Raw genomic sequence first — 16,117 nt, 5'->3', positions numbered from 1 at the left:
ATGGACAAAATCCTTTCAGAGGAATGTTAATCCATAAATGGAATATCATCCAGCAGAGACTGTAGACCTTTAAATCACTTTTTGAACAGATCACCGTGCCAGCGTACCTCCCTTCACGGTTGACAGGAGCAAAGCATGTGAAGCGATGGAACTTGTTGAGTCAGTACCAGAGCTCTGACTCTTCCTGGCTCTATTTCAGGAAGCTCTTTGTTGCTTGTTATTTAATGTTTTTATTGCTCTAGTCTACTCTCTGCTGTCATTCACAGTGTGTCCTCAGTACACAGAACGTCGTCGGGCTGTAAGACCGGGAGAAGATTCATGGTAAGTAGGGAGATTATTTTCTGCTGTTTGATTCAGTCTGACGGGTCTTTATTCATAATGTGGTTCATGTGAAAAATATTGTTTTCTGTATGCTTTCCTACAGAAAACAATATTAGTGTATGACTGACACTGGAACAAAGATAATCAATTTCATTTGTCTTAGGAGATTTGCTTCTGCAAACAGGATTTCACTAAAGAGCTTCATGGCAGTGTCTCTTACTAACCTCTTCACAGTTAACCCAGTTTATGAGTATCTTGCATACTGAGGTGATATTTTACACTGATGTGTATGAAAATGTAAAAGTAAAACAGAGATTAGATTACAAATAAGGTTAGTGCTTGTTATTTTGATATATTGCATGACACTTTGTGAAGGGAGAGAGAAATGGACATGTCTGCGTCTCTTTGGAAGGACATTCTTTATCTGGACATTTTACGCCGTCATAGGTGCCGCTGTTAACGAATATGGTGCTGCTTTCATTTACTGATCAAAACACAAATAAGATGAATCTCTTGGGCAGTGGCATGGTGACTCCTATTCGCAGGTTTCAGTTCGAGTCTCGGCGCAGTGACTTTTGTCACATCTGCCTTCTCTCTTAACCCGCTTTCTTGTCAGATCACTAACAGATAAAGGCCACAAGAGCCAAAAACCTTTAAAATAAAAAGTACAATTTTCGTTTCTACTAAATCAAAGTAAATAGATTTGATTAAGAAGAGCTCTAAAATAATAAATGTATTCCTAAATTGTGCCCAGAATCCTTAAATGTGATTGAAACTAAACCAATCAAATGTTGTCGTCTCTTTCTTAGTTTGTTGTCTAATGTTCTTACTAGGAACCCTTATTGCTTTGTTTGTTCTTATAACCTAAGTTGCTCTTAAATGCAAAAGTCTTGAATTTAACATCAATTCTAGATGTTCCAACATTACAAACTTTCCACACAAGGTGCTAAATTGATTAGCTCTTAATGTTTCACTGTCATTTGCTACTTCATTATGTATTATTTCTAACTTGTTTTTAGTTAATTTTTTTGTTCGATAATTTAGGCAATATCAAGCTTAAATTCATTATGAATTCATTATGAAATTGAATTCAGAGCTATTAAATTCCCTAAAACGGTTCCAACACTGTCCTGTTGTAGTTCCAATACAGAAAAAAAACACGAGAAAGATGGCAAGTTATTTGTTACAAGCTCATTTGTCCTGATTTTTTTTTTTTTTTTTTCGGAAACATTATTTTGAAGTCATTGTTATCAGTAGCTGACATTTATATGCACCTGTAGCTTTTCTATTTTGTGCTGATTCATCAGATCAAATTGATCCCATAATCAATACTTCGGTTGCTTGCTAGATAAGTGGGAAGGCTTTTTAATTTGTTTACTTTGGTGTTCAGCTCTTTTTTTCCAGCACTTTGCTTATATAAGGGCAGAATCGGTAAAAGTGACCTGTCTTTATATTTTTACAATTCACACTTTAATTCCTGTCACGATCAAAATCCCCCATGAGATTAATCTGGGACGTGAAGTGAAAATAAATGTTAGACTTGATAAGCTGTTATGACTGGAACCAGAAAGTGTCCGTCATGTTTCGGTTATCATTCACTGCTACCTTGTGATCATCATAATATGACTGGTTTAGCCTGTCTAAAACCAGAAGCCTCTCAGTTGGCTTCAAATTATTTTCCCAGAAATATCTTGTACTTCTTGCTTAGACTTTTAATTACCATTTTTCTGTCTGTAATCAAGAAAAATCATTTCAATAGAAATATCAAAATGTAAATTTATCTCAGTAAATAAAATTTTGAGGTATTTCCTTCGTACGTTTTCGTTAATTTCATTAATTTGCCTGTGAGCTACATGAAACTTTTCTGTATTTAATGGTTTGCTTACTCTTTAGTCTAACCAGCTCTTTGCTTTTGATTTACAAGTTTTGTGTTTTCTCACCTCCATTGTTTGAAGCAGCAACATTTAGTTCCACACCCTCTAATTAAATATTAAGCGTTGTTAGTGTTTTCTTTCTGACTTGCTGTAAAATGAATTGCTCTTTGAAACATGAATGGAGATTTGAATCTGGATCTGATTGACTTGCTGTGACTGATAAAGCGTTGGATTCTGCCCTCCTTCTGAAATCCTGCAGAAGTTTGTCCAGCAGTTTATAACTCTGCGCCTTCATGTAGGAATTCCTCATCTGAAAACTGCATTTTCGGGTTTTTTATTTTCTCAGAACCTTTATGATACACTAAACAGTAAAACAGTCATTGGTCTTTGTGAGTGTGGGACTGTGATGTGACGGTGTTTGTAGTGTGACACTGGGCTCTCTTCGTGAAAATGCGTTATCACTACTGGGTAAAAGAATGTGAAGCTTGACAGTCTGGTACATTCAGTCAGGCATCTTATGACAATCAGGTATGTAAACCGCAATCTGTCAACGTTTGACAGGCAGAAGAATATTAGACTGAAGTACATTGAGGATTTCTGCCCATGTAAAAATTCATGCTGAGGTTAAACCAATCGGAACAGGTTGACTCTTGGTAACCTCACACCAACATTCTTTCGGTGGAATGGATTTCAGCTCGTGAAGTTTTAAAAAAAAGTTACATACTGCTATTTGGTAATCTGAGAATTGAATATGAAGTGGTTTTTAAAAACGTCCTGAGTCTGTCCATATTTCCCCACTCTATAAATATAACATGAATGTCTATTTTTTTTACCCACTTCCTCCTAGGTTTCCATTCTGACAGCAGAAAGATAATATTCTCTGACACAACATGCTTTTCAGCAGCACTGAATTTACTGGAACCATAACCAGTGGTGCGTGACGTCTCCTTCTACTTCAGCTGAAGTTATTTTGAAGAGTACAAGTCACAGAAGGTGCGTATGATAAGAAAACACTGTGAAGTAGTCTGAAAACGTATCAACAACCATTTGAATTGTGTCCGTTCTCATGGGACTTACTATTCAAACCTGATTTATTTCATACATGTAGAAGAAAAAAAATCTAAAAGGAAGTTTTGAACAGTGGTGCAGTGAAGTGGTCACTTGCTGTTAATATTTGGTTTTGGATTTTGCTTAATCCTGAATATGGGTCGAATTTATCCTAAAATTTGTAAACATAACTCAAATTGAATTAGAACTGAGCATCTTTTCAGTGGTGGGGATCTGGTTAAATTGCTTATACTGCATTTTTCAAACCTTCCTGTCTCCACACAGCCGAATCCCTGAATGCATCCAGATGTTGTAGAAACCTGTTAAAAAAGGATTAATTTAAAACAGATTATATAAAAACAATAGGCCATCATAGATCAGAGCCGTTCACTTCCTAAAGTATGTTTACCCTTAGAAGTGAGCTTATTTCTATTTATTGTATGGGAATAATTACTCTTATGTTAATCAATGACAATACTAGCTTTTGGAAAGTGTATTTACGAAACCTAAGTGGATGTTCTGTTTTGCCCCATTGTCCTTCTCTCATTTCCTCTAAAGGAATGGCCTCATGTCTGAAAACCTTGACCATCCTTGTCCTTGTAGTGACTGTGCTTATTTTGGAAACAAGGAACCATAACTTTCAGTTTTACTTTCCTGCCCTGGGTTATTTGGTAAGGCCACTTTATGTATTTATTTATTTATTTCACTAAACTGAACACATGGGATTTGATGTGATGGACATTTCTATTTCTAGATGAATAACAGTTATTTATACTGACTTAGGTAGAGGAAGGAGAACACGTTCTTCCTCATATACGGCAGGAAAGAAGTGGTCAGTGGGACGAGAGACGACTGAACATGAATTAGTTACTCGTATTCAATATTACATCTTATATGTTTTTAAAAATATCCACCACTGACATGAATCTTTTCTGATGTTAATTTCTGCAGTGCTTTCAGACCCCAATATTTACTCAGCAAACATTTTACTAAATGCATCAAATGTGGAAACCTATGAGCAGCTGCTGTCAACCCTGAACGTCACCAGTTATCCTCTCCAGCTTGATAACACCACAGAGATCCAAAATATCACTGTTACCACAGGTGAGTGATGGGTGTGACACAAACAGCAGCAGTATGGACATTACGCAGTGATCTTCTTTTCATCTGTCCTCATACAGTGTGTGTCTCCACTGAAACTGGTTTCCGGTGTGAGTGTGAAGAGCAGTTTGCCTGGCCGTACAGAACCTGCATCACATATGGAGCTTGTGATTCCGTATCCAGCGGCGTCTGTAAATGCGTCTCAGCGATCCCAGCTGACGGCTCTTCCTGTCAGCTGATCTCAGGTAATCGCTGCTCAGTTATGGACAAAAGAAATGCATTGGCATACTTGTTGTGTATAATAATGCATTTTATATTTATCCTGCATGAGTGCACAATTAAAAGGCCTGTGAGCAGTTAAAAGTCAAAATTACTCATGTTTCAGAAGGGTGCTGTGTTCTTGAAACCGTCTGTACCAGTTGCAAAAAAACATTTCAATAAGAAAGGAAATAAATAACAAAGATTTGAAAAAAACCCAATGTGAGAATCCCAGTAGGAGCTTAACCTGACTTACTGGAGTACACAAAAGTGCAAGGAGTTCAGGTCTGAGACATGATCAAGGCAAAGAGGCTGGAACCCAAAGGCACATGGTCAAAATGCTCAAACTTAATTATCAATTTTTACAACAGCCTTCACCAAAACTGATTGAGAAACTGACTGTAGTTTGTGATGTTTATCCAGACAGACTGAACTTATGTGCAGAAGCGGAAAGCTTTATGTTCTCTGCATAAATATTTTTCTAAAGGTTTCCTGGAGATAATGATCTTAGCTCAAGAAAACAAACTTTGTTTTTGCGACATGCTTGGTGTGTGTGCCGTGTGTGCGTGGCTGTGTGTGTGTATGTTAAGCCTGATTCCATCCTACAAATGCATGTTACAGCAGCGGGAGAGGACTTATGCATGTTAGTCATGTCATGTTTATCAGTGTTAGATGTGCCATCATCTGGCATTTTCAGCTTTAGTCTGTTCTTAGTCAGGATTTAAAAACACTGAGAAACCCGATCATGAGCATTCAAGAGAAGATAATCATCTCATCATTTCAAGTAAACACTCAGAACTATTTTGTGATACTATCTTGTTGTATCGAGGAATGTGACTGCTCTCTGCTTTTGTTGGAATTCTCTAAAAAGTGGCTAAAAGATTGTGTCTAGATGTACGTAGAATCACCATCAGACTGCAGAATATTAGACTTCTGCACCTTCTAGATTGATTTGGTGAAAAACTCATTAATCAAGAATAATTTTGCCGCTGTTCACAATCATGCCATATTGTGTTGTGCTATAAATGAAACAACTTGAAGTCCGTGGCTGCAACGTAACACATAACATGTTACTGTTGGAATGCAAACAAAGGCAGGTCGTGGTCATAACATGGCCTTTTACACTGCACAGCCACTTGAAATCTACAAATAAGTTACACTTTACTGTATTTAGTGACGTAAAAGACTTCCAGACACTGATCAATATTCTCACTGTAATTCTTGTTCAAATGTACCAACATAAATAAAACAGATATATAAAAAAATCTGCAAACAATATAATCAGAGAAATTTGAGGTTCACTCCATCTTACATTAGTTTCCTAATTTTAATGCTACTCAGACTAACAAACCCCAAACCAATCATAAATCCTGTTCCCACTGCCTTTCAGAGCTGCTGGTTCAAACTGAATATGTGATCGATCTGGAGCTGAATCTAACAGACACTGCAACAGTGGACTTCCTGAGACGCCTCCTGAGCAACGGCAGCAATTTTCTAACCCTGAGTCCAACAGTGAATGTCACACAGCTTGACGTCTCTACAGGTGACAGAGGAGCATCATGGGAAACCCTGGAAAGTTCCTGTTGGAGTCTTGATTCATTAAATGTTTGTTTCCTGCAGTTTGTTCTCCAATCAGTGGTGATTACCAGTGCAGATGTGAGGATCAGTATCGTTGGCCATGTGACCAATGTGTAACATATGGATCATGTGACAACATCACTGGTGACACATGTGGATGCATCAGTGGCATTCCTGCTGATGGACAGTACTGCCAGGCTGAGGATCAATATAGTGAGTTGATGAAATGAAACCTTCGAATCCCATTATTTGTTTTTACTGTTTTTGCTGTAAAAACAGTTTTTACTGGGGCTGACCTGGTATAAAGAAAAATTCACTCATTTGTTTTTATTGTGCTGTTTCATGAGCTTAATTTGTAATGTGGATATGAATTATTTGCTTTACAGACTTTACATCATGTCCTGCTTCAACACGCGCTCCAGGTAAGATGGAAATGCAGCCTGGCCACAAGCAAAAACAAAAACACATCCTAGACAGGAAATGTGCGGGCTTGCCAATAAGTGTTCGTTTAAATTTATTAAGGGATACTTTTAAAAATTTTATCTCAAATTGTGGGTCTGTCTAAAATGTCTTTGTCTTTGCATGAATCACATTTCTAAAACAAACAAGTTTCAGGAATGTTGCTGAGAATTTAAGGCATGCCAATAGAAACCATAAATGAAAAAAAATAATAAACAACAAAACATTTTGCTGATACTGGACGTGAGAAAGGTTTTTATCAGAAAATCTTGGGCACATTTCCTCATTGTTTAAGTTGGCCGGCATGAACCAGTACCAGCACCTTTCATTTCTGCTTCTCAGCGTCTTGGGACCTTATTTGCATTGTTCAGTGCGTTGGCCTTCTGGGACTGTTTCCAGTGTTGTAACAGGTGTTACATTAGATCGGGGGAGTTTCCCCCTACACTAATCTAAGGAAATTCAATACAAATGCACACAGAGCAAAATACAGGAATAAACTAATAAAATAAATACAAAGTAATAAACTGATATGGGAAGACTTCAATAATGCACGACATGGCAAGACCTGAAGTGAAATAAAAACACAGATCATGATATTTATTTAAGTAAAAAATATATACATATTTTATTTTTCGGATGAAAGATAAGAAATTCCTGCCAAAGTGCCACATTTTTGTTGAAACCAGGCCAAATATTGAGAAGAAATATTTTACTGACCATAACATTAACAAACTTAGTGAACTAGGATCTGAAACTCCTTATGTTTTAAGGAGCTGTTTTATTTATTCATTGTTATTTTTCATGTCCAGGTTAATGCCATCAGGCTTCAAGTTAGAGAATCCATGACACATTGAACATGACTCGTGGGAATTTGATGAAGAAATTGCTTGGTTCTTTATAATTTCTGAACAATAAAAATACTGCTCTATTATAGACAGATCTACATATAAATATCACTGTTTCTGTCCCTCATCACAGGAAGGAGAGATTTGGCACTTGATTTCTTTTCCCACTTACAGCGTTACATAAATGCAAGAATGCCGATGTGTCGGAGTTCATAAACTTCAGGATAAACAGGTTTCTCATGAGATCATGCGGTGCTTCCCAGCTAATGGCATGCAGAGATTTTTGGGGAAAGAGTGTGTGCTTCCTTTCATTAGAACTCGATGACTTTTGAAATTGTGCTACTTTTTTTCAATTCTAGATACTTTTGACTAAATCAGACCAAACGTACGATGCATCAAGTTTGTTCTTTTGAGGTCTGTTAACAAACATGAAAAGAACCGAACATAAATCCTGTTCCCACTGCCTTTCAGAGCTGCTGGTTCAAACTGAATATGTGATCGATCTGGAGCTGAATCTAACAGACACTGCAACAGTGGACTTCCTGAGACGCCTCCTGAGCAATGGCAGCAATTTTCTAACCCTGAGTCCAACAGTGAATGTCACACAGCTTGACGTCTCTACAGGTGACAGAGGAGCATCATGGGAAACCCTGGAAAGTTCCCTGTTGGAATCTTGATTCATTAAATGTTTGTTTCCTGCAGTTTGTTCTCCAATCAGTGGTGATTACCAGTGCAGATGTGAGGATCAGTATCGTTGGCCATGTGACCAATGTGTAACATATGGATCATGTGACAACATCACTGGAGACACATGTGGATGCATCAGTGGCATTCCTGCTGATGGACAGTACTGCCAGGCTGAGGATCAATACAGTGAGTATTTCTGCAGAGTTTGTTGGCTTGACATTTTAGGGTAAGTCTTTCTGTATCATGTAATGTCCATGAAACAAGACAAGACAAGAAATAACATCAACACTCAGCAGCTGTGGTTTTAGCTTCCTCTGATCATAATATGTTAAGGAGTTGTTTTTTTCTAGTGATATCTGCAGTTTTTCTGTTGAGTGACCTGGTTTTAAGCAAGTTTTCCCTTATCACTTTTAACGCAATCCTTTGGAAAGTTAGCTGTAGCGTTGAACTTTCAGTTTGAGAAAGACTGACTTAGACTGTCATTAGAGCAAAGCTATTAGTTCTTAGCATATGAGTGTCTATATTTGCATTTCTAAATCAGTTCCTCCTCTTTCTCTTATTTTTTCCAGACTTCACAGCATGTCTGACTACTACACCTTTAACACCAACAAGTAAGACTGAAAATCTGATTAATGTGTAAACAATATAAACCGTATATAGAGTTGGTGAACACCTCACCAACCCTCACTACTGTACTACATTTTCCTTCTATTCCACCTGTCCAGCTCCTCCAGTCATCTATCAGTACATGCTTTATGTGGAGCTGAACTCCACAGATGTTACAGCTGTAGAAAAGCTGAGGAACATCAACAACACCATCAGCATCAACAGGAACTTCCGGATCTCCGATGTTAACATTACTACAGGTAGGACTAAACAGATTTCATTGGATTTTGAGGCTCTAACAGAAACATTTGAAAAAATTTTAATAAAACTGCTGCATGCTCTGAAACTGATGAAATATTTTCTTTGTTTTGTTTTCAGTCTGCTCTCCAATCAGTGGTGATTACCAGTGCAGATGTGAGGATCAGTATCGATGGCCATGTGACCAATGTGTAACATATGGATCATGTGACAACATCACTGGTGACACATGTGGATGCATCAGTGGCATTCCTGCTGATGGACAGTACTGCCAGGCTGTGGATCAATACAGTCAGTAGATTAAATATGTTCACAATGGTTTTTGCCACTTCATATAAGATTCTTTGTAACATCTTGTATATATTTTTTTTCCACAGACTTTACATCATGTCCGGCTCCAACACTTATTCCATGTAAGATATTTCTTTAACATTACCACGAACATGTAACAGGAAACATAAATCAGGTGTGTTTCTTGTTCGGTTTTTTAATTTCTTTCTTTTTTTTCTCCGCAGCTCCTCACCCTCTGTATGAATATGTGATAGACATCGAGCTGAAGGCTGCAGATGATGACGTTGTAGCAGAGCTGAGAAACATCACCTACCCAGTCAGCATCAACAGCAACATACAGATCTCTGATGTTAACATCTCCACAGGTAAAAATTTGTCCTTCTTACTGGATCTATTATTTGTTGTTCATGTATTCATCGATAATACAAGAAAATATCAAATCTTTTTTTATAGCAATAAGTTAACTTACAGTTCTTTAAATAATGTTGCCATTGTAACAGAAAGAAGTCAACTTTTACACTTTTTTTTTCTATAAGTCACACTTTTTTCATAGTTTGGTTTTATCATAAAACTTGTATTCCAGAATGCATTTTTATTTTTATTATTTTATATCTAATGTATTTTATGATCTGTCAGTCAGAAACTGCCATAGGTTCCATGAGTTTATTGAAACACAACTGTACTTATGTCCATTCATCAACATGGTCAAGGGTTTTCTCATTTCTTAAAAAAAAAAAAAAAAGATTTTTAAAAAGTTCCGTATGATCGACAAAAAAGAAAAATAGTTTGAATCACATTCAGACATTGTTGCAGTGTTTCATTAATTAATTTTTTGTATTAATTTTTTGCTATTGTTCCAGAAAGTGAAAATACTTAACTGCACAGAGACGTTTTTTTTCAAAACTCAAAGTATTAAACATCTGCCTTTACATAAAAAAGTGTTTTGTTTTCAGTCTGCTCTCCAATCAGTGGTGATTACCAGTGCAGATGTGAGGATCAGTATCGTTGGCCATGTGACAAATGTGTAACATATGGATCATGTGACAACATCACTGGTGACACATGTGGATGCATCAGTGGCATTCCTGCTGATGGACAGTACTGCCAGGCTGAGGATCAATACAGTGAGTTGATCAGTTCTTACACGCGATGCTTTTCTCCTTGTATTTATAATTTGACACATTGAACGTCAAGTTATTGATATGAGGCATTGTTCTACCGGAGCTAACTGAGAGTGAGAGTAAAACCAATTTCCTCAGAAATGTCAGAGAATGGATTTGTGTCAATAACTTACTCCTTTTCTGTCTTCATCTTTATAGACTTTACTGCATGTCCAATCACCACAACAACTCCACAACCAACAAGTAAGACTGAAAGCATGGATCATGTTGATCAGTCACTCAACAATACATATTGGTACTACATTGGTAATCATGTTTTTTGTTATTCATTTCGTCTTTCATTTGTCTTTCTATAGGTCCTCCATTCTTCCATCAGTACCTGCTTTCCATTGAGCTGAACTCCACAGATGTTACAGCCGTAGAAAAGCTGAGGAACATCAACAACACCATCAGCATCAACAGGAACTTCCGGATCTCCGATGTTAACATTACTACAGGTAGGACTAAACAGATTTCATTGGATTTTGAGGCTCTAACAGAAACATTTGAAGCCATTTTAATAAAACTGCTGCATGCTCTGAAACTGATGAAATATTTGCTTTGTTTTGTTTTCAGTCTGCTCTACAATCAGTGGTGATTACCAGTGCAGATGTGAGGATCAGTATCGTTGGCCATGTGACCAATGTGTAACATATGGATCATGTGACAACATCACTGGTGACACATGTGGATGCATCAATGGCATTCCTGCTGATGGACAGTACTGCCAGGCTGTGGATCAATACAGTGAGTATTTCTGGACAGTTTGGTTGACATTTTAGGGTAAGTCTTTCTCTATCGTGTAATGTTCAGGAATCAAGACACAATTGGTGAAATTGGCATGAACCAAAGCACAAAGAGATATTTTTACACATTTATCACCATTGGGAAAATCTTATCTTTAAGTATTTGAAGAAATAAAATAGTGGGATCTTGTCTGTTTTCAGCAACTTTTTTGAACCTTGGTCTATGTCTGATGGTTTATCAACTCATAGACTTACTTGCTGTCTAGTATCGTCAAACATGATGAAATTTTACCTTCGTTCATTTAGAATCTTCTTAAATGCCATTCTGCATCATCATTTCACTTTTTCTATACACATAAGCATTTTTATTTTGATTGGTTACAATAGCTTAATGCCATATCAAACTAGATTTCTGTGTCAGTACCTTTTATATTTGATTGTTAGTTTATAACTTTCATCTAAAATCATAACCACCTGCTATTAAGTCTTGCATGAAAACTGGATAATACTAATAATTGTAGCATAGTAGGATATGTTTCAACTAATTCAACACCGAGTTTAAAACCAGATTGAAAACTCGCAAGTTATAGTAACATTAGTCATCAACTAACCAGATGCATCAATTTATCTAATGGCAGTTTTTTATTTTCTAATTGTATATTAAATTTGCACAGCAGTGTGTATATCTTTAACTAATTTAATGACATAAAAACAATAACTGGTGCCAAACAACATATTACTGCAATTCTTGCGGTGGTTATATGAGGCAGCCATATTGGAAGTTGAATATGAATTTGATTTGCTTCCTGTGGCTTTTTATTTTTTGGAAATCTAACATTGGTTGCTTTAAAATAAATATTCATAATTTGAAATGTTGAAAGTTAAGTTATTGATATGAGGCATTGTTCTACTGGAGCTAACTGAGAGTGAGAGCAAAACCTTTTTCCTCAGAAATGTCAGAGAATGGATTTGTGTCAATAACTTACTCCTTTTCTGTCTTCATCTTTATAGACTTTACTGCATGTCCAATCACCACAACAACTCCACAACCAACAAGTAAGACTGAAAGCCTGGATCATGTTGATCAGTCACTCAACAATACATATTGGTACTACATTGGTAATCATCTTTTTTGTTATTCATTTCGTCTTTCATTTGTTTCTCTATAGGTCCACCATTCTTCCATCAGTACCTGCTTTCCATTGAGCTGAACTCCACAGATGTTACATCCGTAGAAAAGCTGAGGAACATCAACAACACCATCAGCATCAACAGGAACTTCCGGATCTCCGATGTTAACATTACTACAGGTAGGATTAAACAGATTTCATTGGATTTTGAGGCTCTAACAGAAACATTTGAAGCAATTTTAATAAAACTGCTGCATGCTCTGAAACTGATGAAATATTTCCTTTGTTTTGTTTTCAGTCTGCTCTCCAATCAGTGGTGGTTACCAGTGCAGATGTGAGGATCAGTATCGTTGGCCATGTGACCAATGTGTAACATATGGATCATGTGACAACATCACTGGAGACACATGTGGATGCGTCAATGGCATTCCTGCTGATGGACAGTACTGCCAGGCTGTGGATCAATACAGTGAGTATTTCTGGAAAGTTTGTTGGGTTGACATTTAGGGTAAGTCTTTCCCTATCGTGTAATGTCAGGAATCAAGACACAATGGTGAAATTGGCATGAACAAAGCACAAAGAGATATTTTTACACATTTTTCACCATTGGGAAAATCTTATCTTTAAGTATTTGAAGAAATAAAATAGTGGGATCTTGTCTGTTTTCAGCACCTTTTTTGAATCTTGGTTTATGTCTGATGGTTTATCAACTCAGACTGACTTGCTGTCTAGTATCGTCAAACATGATGAAATTTTACCTTCGTTCATTTAGAATCTTATTAAATGCCATTCTGCATCATCATTTCACTTTTTCTAAACACATAAGCATTTTTACTTTGATTGGTTACAATAGCTTAATGCCATATCAAACTAGATTTCTGTGTCTGTACCTTTTATATATGATTGTTAGTTTATAACTTTCATCTAAAATCATAACCACCTGCTATTAAGTCTTGCATGAAAACTGGATAATACTAATAATTGTAGCATAGTAGGATATGTTTCAACTAATTCAACACCGAGCTTAAAACCAGATTGAAAACTCGAAAGTTATAGTAACATTAGTCATCAACTAACCAGATGCATCAATTTATCTAATGGCAGTTTTTTATTTTCCAATTGTATATTAAATTTGCACAGCAGTGTGTATATCTTTAACTAATTTAATGACATAAAAACAATAACTGATGCCAAACAACATATTACTGCAATTCTTGCTGTGGTTATATGAGGCAGCCATATTGGAAGTTGAATATGAATTTGATTTGCTTCCTGTGGCTTTTTATTTTTTGGAAATCTAACATTGGTTGCTTTAAAATAAATATCATGATTTGAAATGTTGAAAGTTAAGTTATTGATATGAGGCATTGTTCTACTGGAGCTAACTGAGAGTGAGAGCAAAACCTTTTTCCTCAGAAATGTCAGAGAATGGATTTGTGTCAATAACTTACTCCTTTTCTGTCTTCATCTTTATAGACTTTACTGCATGTCCAATCACCACAACAACTCCACAACCAACAAGTAAGACTGAAAGCCTGGATCATGTTGATCAGTCACTCAACAATACATGGGTAATCATCTTTTTTGTTATTCATTTGGTCTTTCATTTGTTTCTCTATAGGTCCACCATTCTTCCATCAGTACCTGCTTTCCATTGAGCTGAACTCCACAGATGTTACATCCGTAGAAAAGCTCAGGAACATCAACAACAGCATCAGCATCAACAGGAACTTCCGGATCTCCGATGTTAACATTACTACAGGTAGGACTAAACAGATTTCATTGGATTTTGAGGCTCTAACAGAAGCATTTGAAGCAATTTTAATAAAACTGCTGCATGCTCTGAAACTGATGAAATATTTGCTTTGTTTTGTTTTCAGTCTGCTCTCCAATCAGTGGTGATTACCAGTGCAGATGTGAGGATCAGTATCGTTGGCCATGTGACCAATGTGTAACATATGGGTCATGTGACAACATCACTGGTGACACATGTGGATGCATCAGTGGCATTCCTGCTGATGGACAGTACTGCCAGGCTGAGGATCAATACAGTGAGTTGATCAGTTCTTACACGCGATGCTTTTCTCCTTGTATTTATAATTTGACACATTGAACGTCAAGTTATTGATATGAGGCATTGTTTTACTGGAGCTAACTGAGAGTGAGAGCAAAACCTTTTTCCTCAGAAATGTCAGAGAATGGATTTGTGTCAATAACTTACTCCTTTTCTGTCTTCATCTTTATAGACTTTACTGCATGTCCAATCACCTCAACAACTCCACAACCAACAAGTAAGACTGAAAGCATGGATCATGTTGATCAGTCACTCAACAATACATATTAGTACTACATTGGTAATCATCTTTTTTGTTATTCATTTCGTCTTTCATTTGTCTTTCTATAGGTCCTCCATTCTTCCATCAGTACCTGCTTTCCATTGAGCTGAACTCCACAGATGTTACATCCGTAGAAAAGCTGAGGAACATCAACAACAGCATCAGCATCAACAGGAACTTCCGGATCTCCGATGTTAACATTACTACAGGTAGGACTAAACAGATTTCATTGGATTTTGAGGCTCTAACAGAAACATTTGAAGCGATTTTAATAAAACTGCTGCATGCTCTGAAACTGATGAAATATTTGCTTTGTTTTGTTTTCAGTCTGCTCTCCAATCAGTGGTGATTACAGTGCAGATGTGAGGATCAGTATCGTTGGCCATGTGACCAATGTGTAACATATGGATCATGTGACAACATCACTGGTGACACATGTGGATGCATCAGTGGCATTCCTGCTGATGGACAGTACTGCCAGGCTGTGGATCAATACAGTGAGTATTTCTGGACAGTTTGTTGGGTTGACATTTTAGGGTAAGTCTTTCTCTATCGTGTAATGTTCAGGAATCAAGACATAATTGGTGAAATTGGCATGAACCAAAGCACAAAGAGATATTTTTACACATTTTTCACCATTGGGAAAATCTTATCTTTAAGTATTTGAAGAAATAAAATAGTGGGATCTTGTCTGTTTTCAGCAACATTTTTGAACCTTGGTCTATGTCTGATGGTTTATCAACTCAGACTGACTTGCTGTCTATTATCGTCAAACATGATGAAATTTTATCTTCGTTCATTTAGAATCTTCTTAAATGCCATTCTGCATCATCATTTCCCTTTTTCTAAACACATAAGCATTTTTATTTTGATTGGTTACAATAGCCTAATGCCATATCAAACTAGATTTCTGTGTCAGTACCTTTTATATTTGATTGTTAGTTTATAACTTTCATCTAAAATCATAACCACCTGCTATTAAGTCTTGCATGAAAACTGGATAATACTAATAATTGTAGCATAGTAGGATATGTTTCAACTAATTCAACACCGACCTTAAAACCAGATTGACAACTCGCAAGTTATAGTAACATTAGTCATCAACTAACCAGATGCATCATTTCATCTAATGGCAGTTTTTTATTTTCCAATTGTATATTAAATTTGCACAGCAGTGTGTATATCTTTAACTAATTTAATGACATAAAAACAATAACTGGTGCCAAACAACATATTACTGCAATTCTTGCGGTGGTTATATGAGGCAGCCATATTGGAAGTTGAATATGAATTTGATCTGCTTCCTGTGGCTTTTTATTTTTTGGAAATCTAATATTGGTTGCTTTAAAATAAATATTCATGATTTGAAATGTTGAAAGTTAAGTTAGTGATATGAGGCATTGTTCTACTGGAGCTAACT

The 16,117-nt window shown here is 36.5% G+C and overlaps 1 protein-coding gene across 1 annotated transcript in view; it reads left to right on the top strand.

Annotated features, from left to right (window-relative positions):
- Nucleotides 1-279: 279 nt before the first annotated feature.
- LOC129369293 (uncharacterized) overlaps nucleotides 280-16,117 on the top strand; it is a 34,158-nt gene continuing 18,320 nt past the window's right edge. Inside the window, exons 1-26 of the mRNA XM_055044708.1 lie at nucleotides 280-321; nucleotides 3,043-3,188; nucleotides 3,801-3,913; nucleotides 4,026-4,074; nucleotides 4,194-4,346; nucleotides 4,424-4,588; nucleotides 5,992-6,144; nucleotides 6,222-6,392; nucleotides 6,566-6,601; nucleotides 7,955-8,107; nucleotides 8,186-8,356; nucleotides 8,740-8,781; nucleotides 8,896-9,036; nucleotides 9,155-9,325; nucleotides 9,412-9,447; nucleotides 9,550-9,690; nucleotides 10,279-10,449; nucleotides 10,645-10,689; nucleotides 10,803-10,943; nucleotides 11,062-11,232; nucleotides 12,243-12,287; nucleotides 12,401-12,541; nucleotides 12,660-12,830; nucleotides 13,838-13,882; nucleotides 13,983-14,123; nucleotides 14,242-14,412. Of these exons, the coding sequence (XP_054900683.1) occupies nucleotides 3,803-3,913; nucleotides 4,026-4,074; nucleotides 4,194-4,346; nucleotides 4,424-4,588; nucleotides 5,992-6,144; nucleotides 6,222-6,392; nucleotides 6,566-6,601; nucleotides 7,955-8,107; nucleotides 8,186-8,356; nucleotides 8,740-8,781; nucleotides 8,896-9,036; nucleotides 9,155-9,325; nucleotides 9,412-9,447; nucleotides 9,550-9,690; nucleotides 10,279-10,449; nucleotides 10,645-10,689; nucleotides 10,803-10,943; nucleotides 11,062-11,232; nucleotides 12,243-12,287; nucleotides 12,401-12,541; nucleotides 12,660-12,830; nucleotides 13,838-13,882; nucleotides 13,983-14,123; nucleotides 14,242-14,412 (2,935 nt within the window). The 5' untranslated portion in view covers nucleotides 280-321; nucleotides 3,043-3,188; nucleotides 3,801-3,802. The remainder of the gene's footprint in view (nucleotides 322-3,042; nucleotides 3,189-3,800; nucleotides 3,914-4,025; nucleotides 4,075-4,193; nucleotides 4,347-4,423; nucleotides 4,589-5,991; nucleotides 6,145-6,221; nucleotides 6,393-6,565; nucleotides 6,602-7,954; nucleotides 8,108-8,185; nucleotides 8,357-8,739; nucleotides 8,782-8,895; nucleotides 9,037-9,154; nucleotides 9,326-9,411; nucleotides 9,448-9,549; nucleotides 9,691-10,278; nucleotides 10,450-10,644; nucleotides 10,690-10,802; nucleotides 10,944-11,061; nucleotides 11,233-12,242; nucleotides 12,288-12,400; nucleotides 12,542-12,659; nucleotides 12,831-13,837; nucleotides 13,883-13,982; nucleotides 14,124-14,241; nucleotides 14,413-16,117) is intronic.

This window comes from Poeciliopsis prolifica, unplaced genomic scaffold (assembly GCF_027474105.1).
Source record: "Poeciliopsis prolifica strain line A6 unplaced genomic scaffold, Auburn_PproV2 SCAFFOLD020, whole genome shotgun sequence".
NCBI classification, from domain to species: domain Eukaryota; kingdom Metazoa; phylum Chordata; class Actinopteri; order Cyprinodontiformes; family Poeciliidae; genus Poeciliopsis; species Poeciliopsis prolifica.
Note: the sequence above shows the minus strand (reverse complement) of the source record. Positions and strands in the feature narration are given on the sequence as shown.